Raw genomic sequence first — 22,210 nt, 5'->3', positions numbered from 1 at the left:
AATGTCTACGTTGTCTCTAGGCATACTAGAGCTAACAGCCAAATCTACTTCAAAGCACACCATACTAAAATATTGAACATTTTATTTCTATGTATTCTTGTAGAGAAATATAACTTCTATATAAAATAATGAAAATATGAAATAACAGATCAAAAATGACTTTTCTTGTTTCATTTGCAAGACAGAGAAATATATTTTCTACAAATCAATACATCAATTTAGTTGTAACAAACTATGACAGACCACAATAAAATGTACATATGATAGGCTCTTTGATTTCAATATCAAGAATAAATACACAGAACAGGAAAAGGCTACACATATACTAAAATATGAATGCAACACTCCACAAAGTTTGTATGTATGTATATATGTTATGTATGTATGTATGTATGTATGATTGTACGTATGTATGATTGTGTGTGTGCGTGCGTGTGTGTGTGTGTGTGTGTGTGTGTGCACATGCGCATGCGTATGTGTGTATTCATGTATAACAACCTTCAGGGTTTCCTCTTCAACAAAGATAGTTAGTTCCATGTACTGCTTCTGCGGAGCAGGTTGGTGCATGACCTCTCTCTTCCGAGTACTGATCGTGAGGCCAAAGTCGTTGCAAGCAGTGGAGAAGTAGTTCATGCTCTAGTGCATCTGGGCCTCTGTGGCCACATTGAATGTGCACTCATCTGTGAACAGGAAGTTGCACACTGAGTCGTCTTCCACCTTGGTGTTCACCTGCAGTCTCTGCAGGTTGAAGTGTTTGTCATCAGTCCTGGCTCTGATCTCGACGCTAGTTTCTTTGTTGCTGCAGAAGGTATCCAACTGTATGGCTGAGAACATCATGCTGAACAGCATTGCTGTGGGGACATAGTCCTGCTTAACTCTATTAGTGGCTGGGGATGCATCAGAAAGACCTCGCTTGTTCAGTTCCTGAATGAGCATGCTGTCATAAAACTGTTGCACCATATTGTTTAATTTGTCCAAGCATCCAAACTTTGCCATGATTTTCCAGAATCCCTCATGACTTCAGGTGTCAAAGGCTTTGGTTAGGTCTACAAACGTCATGTATAAGTTCCCTTAAAACTTCTCTTAAAACTGCTCTTAAAACTTGCTGCAAAGATCATGTCAACTATCCTGTAGCCCTTTCTGAAGCCACACTGAGTCATTCATGTGCTGAGTGTGGTGGTCAAGGGGGTCTCTAGCAAATATCTTGCCAGTGATAACAAGGAGAGAAATTTCGCAAGGGTTGTCACAGGACTGCTTGTTTCCCTTTCTTTTGTACACTCTCCAGGGATGTGAACATTGACAATGAGGTTGATACACACATTACCAAGGGAAGCTCACATTTGGGCAGCTACATGAATCAGTGTGGGAGATGAAGTATTAGGCTGGCCACAAAGATGAAGGTGTACCAAGCAGTTGTACTGCCTACAGTACTGTACACCTGCGAGTGGAATTTCCAAATACCACTCCAAAAGCTAAACCACTTCCACATTAACTGCCTGAGAAAGCTGCTGAAAATCACCTGGCAAGACAAGGTCCTAGGCATGGAGGTCCTCTCTTGAGCTGATCTGCTGAACAATTACACACTGCTGAGGAGAGCACAGATCAGGTGGGCAGGCTACCTTTGGGGAGTTGTGTGCCTGACACACAACTCACCAAAAGACTGTTTTACTGTGAACTGGCACAAAGCAAGTGCGTGCAAGGTGGACAGAAAGAGTACCTCAAGAATACACTCAAAGCCTCACTGAAGAGATTTGAGATCAACCCCAACACTTGGGAAATACAAGCACAAGACCACCCTTCCTGGTGAAGATGCACCAACAGTGGTGCCACCGCCTACATTAAGAAACAGAGATTACACGAGCACAATGAAAATGCAAACTATGCAAGTCCAGAGCCAACCCTTTGCCTTTCATCCCAACAGACCACCTGTACCAGATCTGCAGCAAAGCCTTCTGAGCCTGCATCGAACTGATTGGCCACATCTAGACACACCCTGCCTTGTCATCCCCTGTGTGATGACCTTGGTCATTGTCGACAATGATGGATGAACTAATAATAATAGTGCATGTATGTATGCGTGTATGTATGCATGTATGTGTATGTATGTGTATGTACGTATGTGTGTGTATGTAGGTATGTATGTGTGTATGCATGCATGTGTATAATCTATGTCTATATATATATATATATATATATATATGTATATATTTCAGATACATCATATATGTATATACATATATGATGTGTGTATTTGATAGATTTACTTGGAACAAACAGAACATAGATCCATGGAATTTGCACAAATATAAAATGAGAACATTCCATGACTATGCACTTGAGATGCAACTAGTGTTATAAACAAAGCAGACACATCAGTCAGTCAGTTATGAAAAGTTCTGATGTGGATTGGCAGTGATGCCAGTTAGTCTGAGAAGACAGAATTCAACTGTAAATCTATGTATTTAAGCTTACATCACTCACACGCCATGAGATCTTTTATCTTTTTCTGGCTGTCTTTTACTTGTTTCAGTCATTAGACTGCGGCCACGCTGGGGTATGGCCTCAAAGAATTATATTTGAACAAATCAACCCCAGTACTTATTTTTGTTTTTAAGTGGGGTACTTATTCTCTCAGTCTTTTTGCTGAACCACTAAGTTACTGGTATGTAAACACAGCAAAACCAGTTGTCCAGCAGTAGTAGGGGACAAACACAGATACAAAGTCACACATACACTTACACACACGCTCTCTCTCTCTCCTGCACACACACACACACACACACACACACACACACACACACACACACACACACGCACGCACGCATATGCATGCACGTGCTCGCATGCACACACTCACACACACACAGTGAACTTCTTTCAGTTCCATTTATCAAATTAACTAACAAGGTTTTGGTTGGCCTGAGGCTATAGTAGAAGATACCTGCCCAAGGCACTACACAGTGGGACTGAACCTGAAACCATGTGGTTGAAAAGCAAACTTCTTACCACACAGGCATGCCTTTTCCTATTCACTACATTCAAATTAAAATTTTTAAAAAAGCAAATCAGGATGATCATGGTTGGAATGTCTTTCTCTTATGTATGCTTGATCAAGGTTGATCTGATATTAAAAACTACAACAACAATACCTGCACCAATTTTTTTTCATTTTGCAAGAATATGTTGATTCAGAGTATAAATGTAAATTCATATATTATATATTACAGATCTGTGTGTGTGTGTGTGTGTGTGTGTGTGTGTGTGTACACATACACACACACACATGTATAAGAGTGGGCTGTAAAGTTCATAGGCTGACTATAAAGGAGTGAGGCTAGAGAGTCTTGAAAGTGATCTAAGGTCCTTCATCCTGAAATTGCCACCACCAAGGAAAACATTGACCGTGTTCACCACATGTTGATGGATGACAGGCAACTGACTGTAAATGAAATAACCAATGCTATTGTCATATCCTGTGAGAGAGTTGAGAATATTCTGCACAATGAACTTGGCATGATGAAGGTTTCTGCTCAGTAGGTGCTACATCTTCTGACACCTGATCAAAAGTGCACTGGCTGATCACATCACGGGGAAATCTGACGTTGTTTGAGGCAGATCCAGCTGGTTTCCTTGAACGTTTTCTCATCCAGGAGGAGTGTTGGCTTCATCATTTTGAGCCAGAGCCAAAGACACAATCCATGCAGTGTAAACCTCTTTCTCTCCTGCTCCAAAGAAAGCCAAGGTCACTTCATCTGCAGGGATAGTGATGGTCTCTTCTAAAGGGCCACACCATCAATGGAGAGTACTCTGCCAACTTACTGAGGCAGTTATGAAAGCCTTTCAATGCCAGACACTTAGGAAAACTGACAAAAGGGGTTTTGTTTCATCAGGACAAAGCTTCAGTACACAAGTCCTTGGCTTCGATGGTTGCTGTCCATGACTGTGGCTTTGAACTGGTTGATCACCTCCCCCTATTCTCCTGATTTGTCCCCATCTGACTCTCATCAGTTCCCCAGCATGTAGAAACAGTTGGCTGAGAACTAGTATTGCAGTGATGATGATGTCATGTCTGCTGCCAATGACTTGTTTGAGCAACAGGATGAAAGCCTTTTCATCAATGGGATCCAAGCACTGCAACACCAATGGAAGGAGTGTATGGACTGTAAGGAGGACTATGTTGGAAAATAGACCATATTTGGTCATATTCCATATATATGCTGGCACATATGTATATCAGCCATCTAATGAAGCATTTTCATCTGATCTGTAACTGAAGAAGAATCAACTGTATTTGATGTGTCAAATGTGTTGTATTTAAACTTGGGTAAGAGATTCCAGTGAAGCTATTGAAGCATTGGTTTAAGCAAAAGCAAGAATGGTATAAGAATAAGTGATGCATGCTGGGAAGAAAATCTTCTGGGATGAGGAAATGGTAATTAGAAATGAAAATGAGATCAAACCCCAAATAAGTAGACCTGATAAATGGAACAAAAGAGAGAAAATTCTCCACAGATTTAGGCAGTAACATGAAAATAGTATCTATGTGGATGATAAATAATGAAGTATGTATTAGTTTAATGTGGTAAGTTTGATAACTGAGTCTGTCCTCGTATTGATTTCAGTTTTTGGCACAAAGCCAGCAATTATAGGGGAAGGGACTACTCAGTTACATCAATCCCCCAGTGTCCAACTGGTACTTATTTTATCAACCCCAAAAGGATAAAAGGCAAAATTAACCTCTGCAGAATTTGAATGCAGAACATAATAGAAAAAATGCTGCTAAGTATTTTGTCCAGTCTGCTAATGACTCTGCCAGCTTGCTGTCTTGAGACTGCACTCATATTGAAGTGAGGGTAAGGGTCATAATGAAAGCTTATTGTGTATAAATATCTTGGTCCTGTTGAGTCTGTGTCACCAGTTTGCCTCATAAAAATGTGATCCTCACTAAATTTGCATGGTTATCAGGCAGCTTATTGGTTGCTTTGTAATTCTGAGGATTTTTATTTACTCAGGAACTTTGTTAGTGAATGCATTGTATATCCTTAATGAAACACCTTGATGTTTGATTCAGTGATTCATAACATTATTGAAGAGAAGTGTAAATTATTTGATTAACTTTTGGAAAATATATTTACCAGTCCTGATTTGCAGAAGTGCTAAAGTCTTGTTTCAGTATACAATTGTTCTACAGGTGTTTCTCTCATAATTTCCTTGAGAAATTCTTTCATGCATTTGTCTAGCAGTGTCTTTCTGTGACTCAGTTCTCTACAAAATTATTTTGGATCTGCTAAGAATATCTTGACTGAAAAATTTCACTCTCTTTTAGCATTGTACAATTTGCTGGTTTTTCATTTCAGTCCTCTATTTAACTATTTCAGTAGTTATACATTAATACATTTGCTTTCCATAACGTTTGTTGTTCACCATTTTCATATTGACATTCTTTCTTTTACTTCTCATCATCACAATCTTTGATGTTATCTTAAATCTATGTTATTTCTTTATATTTCCTTAGGATCAAATCATATGAGTTTAAAGAATTTGGATTTAGTTTTGATATCCCTAAAGTGTTGGCCCTGACTGACTGTGCTGTTGCTCTCCTTTACACTGCCTTTGATCACTTATCTGAACAATGTGCAACCTACAAAGTAACTAGGAAGACATCTGATGGTAAGTTGCAAGCTAATATATGCTTTATGTCACCAAAATCATTAAAATACAGTACATATTGCATCACTTATACACAATATCATCAACACACTATACAAATGTCACCAATAAAGTATCATGATGTAATACACATTTGCTTTCCTTCTGATGTAACCATTACCAGATGCTGAAGACTCATGGAAAATTGGTACAGTTTTCAAAAGAAATACATCTAACTGAATCAACTACTTTAGGACAAACTGATTCAGTTAGACATATTTCTCCATTACATCTGCCAAGCTTTATTTTGTACTTTATAACTGCATTCATGGTTTCAAAACATCTGTATAACTTTTATAAGACAAAGTACATAGCTCTTCATTTCTCATCTCTACATCATCAATATATAAGAATAGGAGTCGTCCTTATAATAATTAAGAACAAGACAATCAGGCATTAGGTTGTAATCATGTAATTTTTATTCTAGCAAACATCTTGTTCATTTTGAAATGAATTGTAAAATCTTAATAACTGCTACTTTAGTATATTTTCATAAAAATGCAACTTTTTGTGCTACTGCTGCTGTTGTTGTTGTTGCTGCTGCTGCTGTTGCTGCTGCATAAAGGAGGTTGTGATGTTGTTAATTGTTGTTTCTAAGAGAGGATGTTTGACTGTGATTTCTAGAAGTTACATTCTAAAATTAATTGAAATTATTCAGTTAATGAATGATATCAATAATAATAATAATCCTTTCTATTATAGGTACAAAACCAGTAATTTCGGGGCAGGGAATGAAATGATTATGTCAATCCCAGCACCCAACTCATACTTATTTTATCAACCCCAAAAGGATGAATGGCAAAGTTGACTCTGACAGAATTTGAACTCAGAACATAAGGACGGATGAAATGCCATTAATCAGTAGTCATGATGGGTATACTGGGCTTCGTATTTATGTTGCCATGGTTTAGTGGTTAGGCAAAAGAGGCCAATAAAATAAGTACCAGCTTTAAAAAAGAAACAAGTAGTGGGGTTGATTTCATTCAACTAAAAATTCTTCAAGGCATTGCCCTAGCATGGCCACAATCTAATGACTGAAACAAGTTAAAGATCTTACTGTGCTTGGAAATACATAAACTGTTAAATTATATCTTTGACTGTTCTAGAACCTGTTGTTGAAACCAAAGAGGAGAAACCAGAAGAAGAACCTGTACCAGAACCCCCACCCCCTGAAGAGGAAGCAGCACCTGATCCCCTTGAGGTTATTTTTACTCCTTTCTTGAAGTTAAATGATTTTGGTAGAATTGGTTGAGCAATAGACTTAGAACCATGGGACATTCAGTTACATTTCTCTCTATCTTGACTTCAAATTCCATAAGCATTAACTTTCTCTCTCTGTGTGTGTCTGTGTGTGTCTCTCTCTCTCTCTCTCTCTCTCTCTCTCTCTCTCTCTCTCTCTCTCTCTCTCTCCTTAGGAATGATCTACAAGAATCACTTATAGCTGGTTTTATCATTACTATACAAATATTGACCTTGTCATTAAATAAACAATATTTTCTATTAGTTCAGAAGTATTAAAACTAGCTGCCAAGAAGGCAAGTGGGGTGGGACTATAATTTGAGGGAGACAATTGGTAGAATCAGCTGTGTTGTATCATGGACATTATGTTCTAGCTTTGCACAAGATAGATTTTGCTGAGGTTAGAAACAATCACCTTTAATAGCAGTTAGTGTGAAATTATACTTATACTTGATGTAATTGGCAAGTAGTTGTGACTTTAGTTTGAATGACTGTTGCTCTAATGTTGAATACATAATTCTGTTAAGTCACTCCTAAGTTTTCTATATTGGTCAGATTGCCAAGGACTTGCCAACATTGGCAATTTACCAATAAATGACTGCAGCTTATCTTCATGAATGAGTGGATGAACAGCTGAGAGCAGAAAGAAATGAAGAGTGTTCGCTAATTAAATGAAAGCAAATCATTAACAAATGCTTGAACAAATACAAGTTTATAAAATTGTTCAGTCGGTTCTGTCACCATTATTGTTTTCATCAACATCACCAGAAACATCATTGTCATCCTCATCATCATCATTATCATCATTTAACGTCTGTCTTTCATGCATTCATGGGTAGGACCAGTATCACAATTATATTTCCCTTTCACTGCCAGTAGTATACCATCTTTTCAGGTATTTTATTTAATTGCTATGATATCCTAAAACCATGGTGCCACATAAAAAGCATTGGTGTGAGTGCTGGAGTCACATAAAAAGCACTGGTGCTAGTGCCACATAAAAAGCACCCAGTATACTCTGTAATGTGGTTAGTGTTAGGAAGGGCATCCAGCTGTAGAAAACAAGCCAAAACAGACTATGGAACCTAGTTCAGCCTGTGGCTTTGCCAGTTCCTGTCAAGCCATCCAACCCATGCCAGCATGGAAAACAGACATCAAATGTTGATGATTATGATGATGATGTTCTCTCGTCTAATCTGTTTGTATGTTCTCATATCTCCTTTGCTTTACCTCTGATAAGTTCCTTGCAAAGTGTCAGTTGTTTAGTTTTCACTTATCATATAGCTCCATACCAAACTACCTCTCCTTCACTTTTACAGTCACGAATGAGAGTGTTTGTGGTTGATAGGCTAAAGTAAGTAAATATTTACTGACTATTCTGTATTCAACTACATTGCATGATGTCATCTGAGGACAGCTGCAAGAATACACAGCATTTGAGAGATAGGTGAGGAGACAGCACATCTGTTGGTCAGAGGTTGGAATTTGTTGGTTTATTATCAATTAGCTGGATGGCTTTCATTTGCTGAAAGATGTGATGCAGGATAATTTTGTGTGTAGCAATAGAGCCACTCCAAATGTGGGTTTCACTTGAATTTTGTAGAGCATCAGTAACTGTGAAGCTGAAGTATTTTTTTCTCAAAGAGGGAGCCTTGTCATTAAAATGGGGTTTTGCTATATTATATAAGTAAAATCTGCAGGAAAGTTAATCAATTATTGTGAACTCTCAGATTTGCAATAACTCTGAGGATTTCAGTTGTATGTCTAAGTTAAGTAGAAGATTGTTTCCCTTATGTGCCGTTGTTGTTCATTTTTGCTATTGAAGAATATTAAGTTGTTTTGCCTGCATTTGGAGGATGTTTTTCAGGTCTTTGAGTGTGGAGCCTGTACAGGTTTGACTTGTGGCATCTAGAGTGGATATGGTTGACACTTATGATCAAAAAGTCAAGATGTGAAGGATGGAATCATTTGGATAGGTGTTTACATTGAAGTAAATGACAGCATTTTATTAATGTACTGGAGAAAAGTTTAGGCAAAACAGTGAGCCTTGGGAACACCAGATCCCATCTTTACTCGTAGTTGTAAGTCTTTTAAGGCACGAATCATTTAATTATAAAGTGAATGGAGTAACTGTTTTTAAATTATAGTTAAGTATCTTGTTTGGTTATGCTGTATGTTAACAACTTATCAAACTGATGTTAATATTTTTAATGTCAGTTACAAACAACAATTCCGTCTCTAAATGCTTATTGATGTGTTTAGCTGAATGGTTAAGCTCGAAGAATGTAACAAAATTGCTGACTATATTGAAGTCATTCTGCTAATAACTCTTTACTCTCAACATAGTCATCCAATCCTTAAAAGATTATAGTTTCTGTTGTGATTGACATTTTATTAGATTTTTTTAAACAAATTTTTATTTGAAGATTCATTAAGGTGCTGTAGATGATACCATTTATCTCCCTGTACTTCACATTGCATCCCTACCATTGTCCTTTATCACCTCCTCCTCCCCATACACTCCCCATTGTATTCCTACTCCTTTTCCTTATTTCCCCCCACCCAGCACTTCACATTGTATCCCTACCATTGTCCTTTATCTCCTCCTCCTCCCTCCCTGCACTTCACATTGTATCCCTACTACCCTTCCTTATCTCCTCCTCCTCCCTGACCCACTCTTATTTTCCTTCCTTCACTTTCTCTCCCCCAAATTGATATTCATTATGTCCGACTCAATCCCTGTCTCTAATCATCTGTTCCTCTATCCTGTTTTCTCTCTTATTGATCTTGTACCTTGAACTCACACCTCTCTCTCTCTTTCTCCCTTTCCAAATAGGGAAGCAGTGCATTCATCTCTTCAACAAAACACCTCTCTCATACTTTCATATCCTTCAATACTATTTTCCACTCAGTTCAAGAGCTTTGTCTTGTGAGTACTCAATGACCTCAAGTACCCTGTACACTCTGCAAAGTGGTTGGTACTAGGGAAAACATCAAAGCTTTAGAAACCATGCCAAAGCAGACATTGGGGTTCAGTACGGCCCTATGGCTTGTTTGTCCATGTCAAACCATCCAACCCACACCTGCATGAAAAAGAGGACATTAAATGATAGTGATGATGATGATGATGATGATGATGAGTTTCTATCTATGCTGAAAATATCGAGAGAATTTTAATAAACTTCAACGGTGCAGTGAATAGTATCATGAATGTATGGCCTGAAAGGTCATGCATTCATGGAATCGGTCCTGCTCATAGGTGTATATTGTCCATATAATGTGTTGAAGAAACAACAAGTTGAAGTCTGAAAAAAGTATTCCTTGATTATCATATCTTCTGAGATTTGTTCATCACCAACAGTTTACAGTTTGTCTTGTAGGATATCAGTGCTGCTCTACAAAGCCTTAAGTTTTTTGATGATCCAGTTCCAGAAGGACCTAAGCGTGTTGACGTGAAGAAAGCTGAAGAAGAAGACGTGGCAGAATATCCATTCCCTCAATCTCCAGGTAAGCAATAGTAAGATGTGGCATCAGTATTATTACTTATTTGTTCTTTCTTATAGGTTCAAAAATTTTCATTTCTGAGGTGCTGCATCCAAACAGATCACATTTCAAACTCATGGTTCATGAAAACTGTTTTCATAACTCATCACTACAGATCAGTACACAGAAATATAGTCTTTGAAGTATTCATACCCGATAAATTTTCAGGTTAGCAGATAACTTCAAAAGACAGTCTAAGGGTCAAAAGAGGATTGTAGGCAGCTGGGTCAATTCAGTTCTATATTTAAGAGATGAGGAATTGTGTACATTATTTACATTATTTACATTCAATGGATATTTGTCCTCATCTTGTTTGTTGTTAACACACCGTTTCGGCTGATCCTTCTTCAGGTGTCTTGGGGAAATTTCAAACCTGGGTTCTCATTCCTAAGGTATTTTCCGATGTTGTTATTATTATTATTATTATTATTATTATTACTAGCAGAAATACCCGGCTTTGCCCGGGTTAAAGAGAATAATGAAATCTAAAAACGCCGTCTAGACTACGCAACCCTCAACTGTTAGTAGCTACGATACCATATTTCTACATTAATAACTCTCCAATCCATGCCAGCATGGAACATAGACATTAAGTGGAATGCCAGTCTCTCATCTAGGAGGGCCTTGAAATCAATGTTACCAACTGGGGACTATGTGTGTCGTAGTGATAATAAAAAGACCCAAAGGAGGTCTGCAACGAAATAATTTTACTCAACACTTTGCAAGTGAATCAGTGGAGGCAAAGATGCGTCTCATTTACTTGACAATTTATGCACCACATTGCAGAAATCACAATGAAAGTATATCTGAAAGGGTAGTCTTACACTGTTGTACCGTTGAATTACAAATAATGCTCATCTGTTATGTTCGGGTTAAAATTTCATCAACATCAAAAATATATGAATTTTCATGGGAGTTGTGGCCATTATACATAGAATATAATTTCCAAATTTCATAAAGATCCGTTCAGTACTTTTGACGTAGTTTTGGATAAGAAAACAAATGACTAATGTGTGTGTTTGTGTGCATGTGTTTGTGTGTGATGGGTGTATATATGTATAGATATGTGTATGCATGTATATATATATATATGTATATATGTGTACATATTACATGTACATCTATGTATATATATATATATATATATATATATATATATATACATCTACACATGTGTATACATATACATGTATGCATATAGATCTATATCTATATATATATATCTATGCATATACGTGTACATATACATGTATATGTATACATATACATCTCTTTCTCTCTCTTTCTCTCTTTCTCTCTCTCTCTGAAAGTATCTGTCATTACAGTATCGAAATGTGATTGTTTCAGTTAGTAGAATAGTTTCATTTTTAAAGTGAAAGTATTTGACATGAGTGTTTTTGTTTCACTTTTGACACGTAATACTTAAATAGTGGAGGAGATATTATGTTGCTGTGGGCTCGAACTCTGCAAGAAGTTAAAATTTTTTTGACTAAAACACAACTGGAACCCTAAGTAAGGCATCTGTAAAATTTGAATGAAATTGGTTGCGTAGTTCTCGAGTTTTAGGGATTCACACAGACAGACAGACAGACAGACACACATTCTCATTTTTATATATATAGATTATTATTATTATTATTATCATCATTGTTATTGTTATTGTTCAGGTCACTGCTTAGAATCGAACTTGGAATCTTGGGGTTAGTAGCCTACGCTCTTAACCACTACGCTATATGCCCATAGGCATATGGCATAGTGGTTAAGAGCGTAGGCTGCTAACCCCAAGATTTCAAGTTCGATTCCAGGCATTGACCTGAATAATAATAATAACATCAAAAAATACCTTAGGAATGAGAACCCAGGTTCGAAATTTCCCCAATACACCTGAAGAAGGCTGGAGGGTATATCAGCCGAAACGTTGTGTTAACAACAAACAAGATGAGAACAAATATTAGCTGGGTCTATTGTTGAGAGGTTGTCAGCATGTATTTTGTCACCAGTGCTATACAATAACACAACTGTTAATGACTTAGTTCATTTAGCTAGAAATAGTTAATAAATAGAGACATACAGTTCTCCAATGTAGGAAGTTGTGATATTTCATCATCCTGCAATGCTTAACTAAAATCTTCTCAAAGGGTTTGTACAAAAGGTGAACCAGAATCTAGTTTCAATTCCTACTTGTAATCTTTTCATTTCACTTATTTTTTAATATCTCAGGAAAGGATAGCAAATTTGAAATATGGATTTCTTCTTTTCCCATACTTTTAGTATTATGTTTTTGTAGAGAAATCAGCAAAATATCGTTTCAGTGTTACAGGGAAAAAAGAGGGGGAAATAGTTATGAAACCAGCCCACCAACCTAAGTTGCAGAGCTTCATGCTCCATTACACATATTATGTTCTTAGGTAAAGGTGTGTTAGTTTACTTAATTGTCTCCTTATGTGCATAATTTTATGCTTTGACTACCCCTCTCTACCTATCTGAATTTGATATTAAGACTACATTGTTTCCCTTACATGTACTTAGTAAATAAATTTATTTTCTTCACTAGCACCTGTTGAATATGAAGAGTTTGATGAAGACCCAGACGTTGTTGACCTGCGTTGCTACCAAGTGGTTAGTGGAATCTTCACTATAAGTCTGTTATATCTACCTCCTCAGCCTAAACTCTGTGGAAAGTGGACAATTACTCAAGGTCAGTGAAGTTTAAATTATAATAACACTCTAAAGTAAACTGATTCAATACTGACTGAGCCCAGTAGAGAATTTATATGCATTCCTTTTGACTGCTTTAACATCGACATTAGCATAAATGGGTCAACTAGCATAGATGGATCATTTTTCTAAATTCAAGACATTTATGAATTTTTGAAAGCACATTTTTTGTATAGCTGACTCTTTTTCTATTCGAATGTGAAATAAGAGAGGATCATGTATGATAGCTGTGGAGCTTGTCCAGATCAACCCATCACTTCTCTTGTTCATCTTCTGATTCTGATTATTATCCTTGTAAAATTCTTTTCATCAGGGAAGAAGTGAAGTATGCCAAGTTACTCAGGGTACCCTCTCCTTATCACTTGCATCTCATGTCCTCATGCATCATATATCTAATAATGGACTATGATAGCCCCCTTCGACTTGCTAGCATTGTCACTGACCCTCAACCTGTTGAATGAACTCAACTGTTCTTATGACATCTGACTGCTGAAAATGTTAGTTTTTGATGAATATGGTTGACAAGAAGCCTTCTGCACTTTCCCATCTCTGAACACAAGGGACCTAATCACATTCAAGAAGCTGGCAACCTTCCACTTGCTTTGGCTGGAAACTACAACTGCCATTTTATTTCCCATATCAAATTGGAATCTGCCATATTGATAGTGATTTACCAATACATCTGAAAGAAAAATGGGAAAATTAAGATTTAGTGCATTTCACATTGCCTTATATTAGGTCATTTTCCATTTATGGCCCACTAAAGTTGTGTCCATAAATACTTGGCTAACCTATATAAATAGAACTTCCTCTTTTTCTCTCTCTTCATACAGAACCAGCCAAAGCAAAGAAATGGTCATTGTTTCATTTCAGTTAGTTTTAGTACAAGACACATTTCAGTTGAACAAGACATCAATCTGCTGTATTTCTATTCTAGCAGGTTAATGACTCTGTAGGTTCATTTCTTTTTTTTTTCATCTCAGCAACATTTCTTGTTTGCATTATTTTTTAGTGCTGAGAACATGTTTTCCACACATGTATAAATTATACTGCTGCTTTTTCAAATATATTCATTTGCACAACAATACTTCACTCATTTATGTTGTCATTGAAATGTATTCATTTTATATATGTGAATTCCTTTTTCATTCAAACCCCTATACATTTACAAATGAATACACTGAGTAAGTGTACCACTTAGGCTGGCAGAAGCCTGCTTTCTGATAGTATGTTGAAAATGTGTGTGTGTGTGTGTTTTAACCTTTAGCATTTAAGCTGTCAGTATCCAGCCCAAATATTTTCCCTTTTTTATGGTCAAACCTGTCAGATCTGGCCTTTCACACCTACCCTACAATGTCATCCTAAAAATAAAGAACCACATCATTGAAATCTCAAAGCTATGAGATAATGCAAGATTAATTCAAAATGATGTAAATAAATAAGCATTACATTTGACAGAGTAATCTGAATGTTTAAGGGTTAATGTTAAAGTGCCTCAGATTATATTTTCTACTACTTTCCGTCTAAATTGGGGAAGAAATAAGTTTGGCATTCTGTATTAAACTAGAGTATGGTGTGATGTTACAGACTGGCTCTTTAAGCAAGCAAAAAATTTGTCAATGTCCATTAAATATAAATTCGGTTAAAGAATAATGAGTCATGGAACTCTGACAAAGTGTTACATCTAAGCAAAGACCATGCATAACCATAAATAACTGTCATTTGTGTAACTGTAAAGCTTAATGGAATATCAGCTTCTGGAATGAATCACTCTCTAAATGATTCTACTTTGTGATATCAGCTCAGTAAAGTTGAAACAGTTAATACATGAGAGATGAGCCTCTTACTTGATTTGCACACCTTAGTAAAATTGGCTTTTTGTTTTTACTCTTCTGCCATATGACATCTTGTTGTACATCCTCTGCAACCATGTCAATCTATTCCTCAAAAAACGAAAAACACTTATGAGCTTTTGAGAAACAGCTCATGAATTAATTTCTTGTTTGATGTCCTGTTTGTAATAATCAAAACATTTACTGAAATATCATGGTTTTAAGTAGTTGAGTTCTTTTGACTTAAGTCCATTATTCTTGCTTGTAATATTGCTGTGTCCCATGACCAGTTTTATTTTCAAGTCATTGGAGTCTTGTACCTGATGGCAGGATTCTTGAAGTAAAAAGAATCCATTATTGATTATTTTCTTCATATACTGAAGGCACTTTTTTTTTATCCAAGAGATTTAAGACTTTTATAAATTGATGAATGGATTTTCTTGACTGTGACTTGTGTGTTCTAAGTTGATGCCTTATGAAAATCTTATTTATTGGTTTAGTATACATATTCTATAAACACTTATAAAATCTTCGTAGTCATCATTGTCTGCAACAAAGTTTGTAAGTGTATGTGTTAGCTGCTGATATATCAATGTAGAACACAAATTCACAAAATATTTCTGAAAATTTTAAAAGATAGAAAAGTTATGAGGGCTTACATGGGTTGCTTAAACCAGAATCCCACCAAGTATTGTTGTAGTTGGCTTGTCTAGAGATGTGTGCATATCTGTAATGATTGTTTAGGATATAAAGGAAGGTTAATTGTTGTGTGTGAAGATGTGTGGCTTAGTGGTTAGGGATATTTGGCTTATGATCATAAGACCGTGAGTTCAATTCCCAGTGATGTTTTATGTCCTTGAGCAAGACACTTTATTTCATGTTGCTCCAGTCCTCTCAGCTGGCAAAAATGAGAAATACCTGTATTTCAAAGGGCCAGCCTTGTCACATTCTGTGTCATGCTGAATCTCCTTGAGAACTACATTGAGGGTACACGTGTCTGTGGAGTGCTCAGCCACTTGCACGTTAATTTCATGTGCGGGCTGTGCCATTGAACAGATTAACTGGAACCCTCATTGTCGTAACCGATGGAGTGCCAGTTGTGTTATTACGCTACTTCTTTTGTTATCTGTACTATTTGAAAACCAGGAGGTGTTAAGGGCATTGAAGGCTTGTGAGAGTGCTAAAAGTGTTGTAGTTGGGTGGTGTGTAGCCTTGTAGAATGGTAGTGTCTATATATTTAATATATTAATGTGCTACTTAAGGATGGTGAACCAGTGAAATTGTTACCACATAAGACAAACTGCTTAGTGGTGTATCTTCAAGCTCTTTATGTTCTGAGTTCAAATGCTGTCAAGGTTAGCCTTACCTTCCATCCTTTCGGGATAGATAAAATAAGTACCAGTTGAACACTGGGGGTAATGTATTCAATTTATCCCTCCCAGCAAAGAATGTTAATGTGCTGTGTTCTTAAGCATGTACTTTTAAAATCCAGCATTTCCAGTTTATTGACATTTCCTATTAATTTACAAATGTCTTTTGTGTTTTCTGTATATTGAATGCAAGTTTTCTGTATATTGAATGCAAGTTTTTATGCTTGCTATAAGACATTCTCCCATTGTGAAAGTATCTGTCTGGTCTGATTGAAATATAATTTAGAATAGTAAGTATTCTGTGTTCTGGTAGTAAGAAAATTTACCAAATTATGTGTCGTGATGAAATCTTTTTTTATTCCATAAAGATGCCTTCAATAGCTTTAGTGTTACTACAGGATTTTAAAATATTTTGTGTTCTATTTGCAACAGTGTGTGTGCATGTATGTGTGTGTATGTATTTGTGTGTGTGAGTCTCTGTATCCATGCGTGTGTGTATGCATGTGTGTGTGTGTGTGCGCATTTGTGTGTTGTGTGAAATGTTTATTTTCCTATGTATTCTGTGCACACTGGTGATGTTGAGACAAGAAATAACAATGGTACTTTCTGTTTTTTTATTATTATTTTTGTTGTTGCTATTGTTATTTTATCTGGATTAGATTTAAGTTTTGGTGTTTGGTCATATTTATAAGATTATTTTGTAGACATTGCAATATACCTTTATAATGTTTTAGATTTCTAACAACTGTTACAAATTTATGCAGATCTGTAACTACCTTTATCTTATGATAGCATTTATATATGTGAGAAATAGTTCTTCAATAAATATATTATAAAACATCAAATACTATTAATAAGTTTGAAAATGAAGAGATTTAATGGATATAAATTAATTTATTAATTAACTAACATTGCCTACAATTGTTTCACTTCACACCCAATTTAAATTACAAAGCATATATAATAATATAAGTTTACATTTTGAGTCTCCTGGGCGAAAGATCTTCAGGGCAAAATGGACATTACAGAGTTTACATTTTGGTCAGTTGAAATACTCCAGCAGACTAAGCAGATGAAAGCATGTTTATTGTGTGTGTGTGTGTGTGTGTGTTATATTCTTTTATCTAATTTTTTGCTATTATCAGTTGTGATATGAAAATCAATCTAATATCATCTCAGGATTTTGCTTTTACTTTGATATCATAGAACTGAGTACAAATAATACAATGGGTTAAATGTTCAAATGATAAATCATACCATGTCTTGCCCGTTAAATTTGTGTTACTAGGCAACATTGATTGTTTGTTCAGGTGGTATGGTATTACACCATTCAAAGATGGCTCTTGCAAACATTCAATAGCTACAACCTTTCTTCTCTTTTCTTTTCTTTCTTCCTTTCATTCATACCTGCATACCAATTACATAAGGTTTAAAACACCCCATAGCTTTTCCTCATTGAAACCTCATCACTTCTGAAGCACTATATTAATCTACAATGTTATGGCTCTTATATATTTTCAGTTGTCCCAACTGAGTTGTGCTACATGGACTATGTAGCTGATCCTCCACTGCCAACAGAATCTAAAGAATCAGGGGAGGAAGGTGAACAGAAGAAAGAAAAGGAAGCCAGTGTTGAACAGAAACGGGATGAGAGACCTCTAATTGGTATTACGTTAAGGTAATTTCATATCCTTAGTAATAAAAGGGTTATTGTTGTTAATGTTGTTGTCCTAGACAACTTTAAACTAACTCTATATCACTAGCTTTATGGTGTGTGGTTATTGAATATTTCCTTAGTGGAAGAGAGGTCAGATATACAGATTGAGATACCCTTGTCTATGTTATCAGAGGTGGATTTGTGGTGATTGGAATGAACGTCTAAGTATTCAAGGTATTGGTTAGGTTTGTTATAAGGGAGTATTGGGAGGTTCCTAAGTTAAAAGTTACGTCTAAAAAGTTAGACAGGTTTAGGCTAAAGAAAAATTTGTGTAGATCTTTTCTAGCTCGTTCTAAAGAGGATTTATTTATGCTCTTGGTAAGTAGCAAGGTATCATGTCTGTATATATATGTGTGTGTGTGTGTGTGTGTGTATGCTTGAGTGAGTGTCCTCCCACTACTGCTTGACAACCAGTGTTGGTGTGTTTATGTCCCTGTAACTAACCAGTTTGGCAAAAGAGACTGATAGAATAAGTACCAGGCTTAAAAATAAGTATTGGAGTTGATTCATTTGACTAAAATTCTTCTACACGGTGCTCCAGCCTGGCTTCAGTTTAATGATTGAAACAAGTAAAAGATAAAAGATAAAGATGTAATTTATATATATATGTATGTTTGTGATGTATGTGTATGTAAATATATATATATATATATACATATATATATATATATGTGTGTGTGTGTGTGTGTGTGTGTGTGTGTGTGTGTGTGTGTGTGTATATATATATATATATATATATTTACATATACATTATATATATGAGGTTTCTTCAATTGCATGAACTGAAAGTTGGAAGGGGATGGGATAAACTACCTGCATCAACAAGCAGGTAGTTATTTTACCTGCTACTTATTTTTAATGCAAATTTTGAAGAGTGCAGTTCAGTTTTAACTTATTATTTCAAAGCTATAATGGAAATGACAAAGGATCATATTCAGCATATTTTGCTTTATGAATTTAATAAAGTCAACAATGCAATGGAAAGTGTGAGGAATATTAATGCAGTATATGGGGACCAGTGTCAGCAGTGGTTCCAGAAATTCTGATCCAGAAACTACAGCCTAGAAGATGAGCTTCATCCTGGAAGACCTGTAGAGCTCAACAAGGACATCCTGTAAAACCTGGTGGAACAAAATCCCATTGTAACTGTTGAGGAACTAGCAGAGAAGCTTGGATTTGGTCATTCAACCATTCATCGACACCTGCTCTAGAAAAAACGACCATCTTTGATTTCAAGATGAAGGGTGTTCTTCCATCAGGATAATGTTTGGCCACATACAGTGAGGTTGACATTCCAAATACTGGAGCTCTTTGAATGGGAAATGATGCCCCACCCACCATGTTTGCCGGACATTGCCCCATCTGATTATCATTTACTTCACAGTCTTCAAAATCATTTGGATGGAAAAATTATGAATTCTGTAGATGAGGTCAGAACAGTACTGGAGGAGTGCTTTTTAACATGGACAAGTGGATTTTGGAAGAGGGGCTTTACATGTCTACCAGATGGAAGAGCATTGTAGAAAATGAAAGAGAGTATATTTTAGATTAAAAAGAACTTTGTTTATCTTAATTTCGAAAAATAAAAGAAGTATAAAAAAACACATTATTTATGGGATGACCCAATATATATATATATATATACATATATATATATATATATATATATATATATATATATATATATATATATATATATATATATATATATACAAGGTGTCCCAAAAGTTACTGATGGGTTTCAATTTTTAATAACTTCCTTAATTCCTTAACTTTATAAATAACTGCATAAAATTTTGATATAATATAAAGGATCTAATGGAAATTAATATGTACAAATCAGATTTTGCAACAACATGACATCACATATGAAAAATGTCATCACTTAAATGGCAACCATTTTGGCTTCGCATGCCTGTGCTCTTTCCAAAACTTGCACCATAACACCCTCAAGAGTTTCAGACCCCACTTCTTCGATTTCTCTATTGATGTTCTACTTCAGTTGCATCAGGGTCTCCAGTTTGTTGAAGTAAACCCTCTCTTTCAGGTATCCCAACAAGAAAAAATCCAGGCTAATCAAGCCTGAGGAATATGAAGGCCAGTTGACATTGCCGTAGTGGGAGATTATTCTCTCTCCAAAGCACTGCCGTAGCAACTGCATTGTTTCTCTTGCGGTATGAGCAGTTGCCTCCATCTTGCTGGAACCATGTGTGAGGTCTACTTTGAATGGCTGTGCACAAAAAAGTCTCAGTCATGGTTCTGCACTGTTCTCCAGTCACTGTTACAGTATTTTCATCATCATCCTTAAAGAAATAATCATTAATTTCATCTGTCAATCCACATCATACTGCGCACCTTACAGGGTGCAGTTCTCGTTGGTGTACTGTTCTCAGGTTCTTAGAGCCCCCAAAATGGCAATTTTGTTTGTTGATGAACCTATTCAAATGAGAGTGGGCGTCATCAGGCATCATCATATTCCAGGTGAAATTCCGGTCGTTTCTTGCCAACTCCTGGATTTTGACAGCATATTGGATCCTCTGTTCATAGTCTTGGGGCTTTAGCTGTTGAACCAGCTGCACCTTATATGGATAAAGGTGAAGGCTGATGAGAATCCTTTGCAAGGATGTTTATGAAATCTGTAACTGTTGTGATTGCCTCCAAATCGACGTGCATGGATTTTCGTTGATACTCTCTCGAACTTGTTCGCATGTCTCATCACTTCTGACAGTGCGAGGCCTCCCAGATCATGGAAGATCAGTTACTGTTCCTTGCTTTTTAAAACGACAAATCAAATTTTTAATCACATTCTCACTTGGTGCATCTCTCACTTGGAAGTGTCAAGAGTATGCTCTCCGGGTCTGAATTATCGACCCCTGATTTTGGTAGAACAATTTTACCACTTGGATGCATTGCTGAGTGCTGTATTTTTCCATAATGAATTTCTCAGATCCATGAACACATAAAATCTGAAAAGAGAGGGAAAAGGTTAAATAATTAATTTCCATTATGTCCATTATATTGTATCAAAATTTCATGCATTCATTTGTAAAATTTAGGAAGTTATTAACAATTGAAACCCATCAGTGACTTTTGGAATACCCTCTGTGTGTGTGTGTGTGTGTGTGTACACACACACACACATTAAGAGTGATGTATCTATATTTACTAATGGCATATTTAAACATTTATTTTCATACAAACAGAATTCCTCCTAATGTAGTACTTTCAGAATGTCCACGCCCTGTGAGATGGGATAACAACAGAAAAGTATGGAGTATAAAAGACATTTGTGACTATAAATATAATGATGGTAAGATAAATCACAACTTCTATTTCTTCACTTTGGCTAATTTATTTGAGTTTTTCCTTTCAACTTTTATGCATGAAGGCGTTATCAATGCTTTCTTCCATTCTGTACGTTTTAAATTTAATATCCCAGGATGTTTAATAATTGTGTGAGTTTCTGTCATAAATGTTTCATGCTTTGGATTCAGAATTTATGACAAGCTTTGTCTTGTAACCTTTGGGAGTTTATACAACTATCTGTTTCTTTGCTACCAAATACATCTCTAAAGTTCTTGGGAAATTAAACTATAATAGCTTAACAACCTATCAAGGAGATATAAGTTGTCATTCAAGTGTTTTTGTTGCCAATATTCAAACAATACACTGTCTATTCTCATTCTCTTTCATGATAATTCCTTCTCAGCTCTGTAAATCTTGAGGTAGCCTTTATCTGCTCACTTGATTTGCTAGCAATAGCAACTAAATTTCCCTTTTGAATTTAAATTGATAATGATAAATTCGATAATGTTGTCTTAGATACCCCTGAAGAGAGAATGATCACAGCTGCAATGCCTTTTATCGTAGGTCTGTTTAATAATGTGTAACAAAATTTTATTATTTTTTTTTTTTTGTCTTTGGTCAGTAAGTGTTATTTCCTATTTGCTTCTATCTAGAAATCAAAGAAAATGACCACTATTCTCTTCAAACTTTGTTTTTGTGACCTGGACATCAGTGTTTTGGAAATGACCTATTTTCCATTACATTTCAGTCAGATTCAGATCTGAGTTGTTGAAGCA

The 22,210-nt window shown here is 36.0% G+C and overlaps 1 protein-coding gene across 2 annotated transcripts in view; it reads left to right on the top strand.

Annotated features, from left to right (window-relative positions):
* The window catches only part of LOC106871922 (dynein axonemal intermediate chain 7 homolog), a 104,250-nt gene that overhangs the window by 57,344 nt on the left and 24,696 nt on the right, over nt 1–22,210 (top strand). For both annotated transcript variants that reach the window (XR_016243985.1, XM_014918679.3), the window contains exons 8-13: nt 5,516–5,670; nt 6,816–6,910; nt 10,329–10,455; nt 13,046–13,189; nt 17,933–18,089; nt 21,332–21,438. Coding sequence is in view for 1 of the 2 variants with exons in the window: in XM_014918679.3 (XP_014774165.1) it covers nt 5,516–5,670; nt 6,816–6,910; nt 10,329–10,455; nt 13,046–13,189; nt 17,933–18,089; nt 21,332–21,438 (785 nt within the window). In the remaining variant the exon portion in view is untranslated. The remainder of the gene's footprint in view (nt 1–5,515; nt 5,671–6,815; nt 6,911–10,328; nt 10,456–13,045; nt 13,190–17,932; nt 18,090–21,331; nt 21,439–22,210) is intronic.

Source organism: Octopus bimaculoides, chromosome 13 (genome assembly GCF_046866305.1).
Source record: "Octopus bimaculoides isolate indiv1 chromosome 13, ASM4686630v1, whole genome shotgun sequence".
In the NCBI taxonomy this organism is placed as follows: domain Eukaryota; kingdom Metazoa; phylum Mollusca; class Cephalopoda; order Octopoda; family Octopodidae; genus Octopus; species Octopus bimaculoides.
The sequence above is the reverse complement of the archived record's forward strand: the minus strand, read 5'-3'. Positions and strand labels throughout refer to the sequence as shown.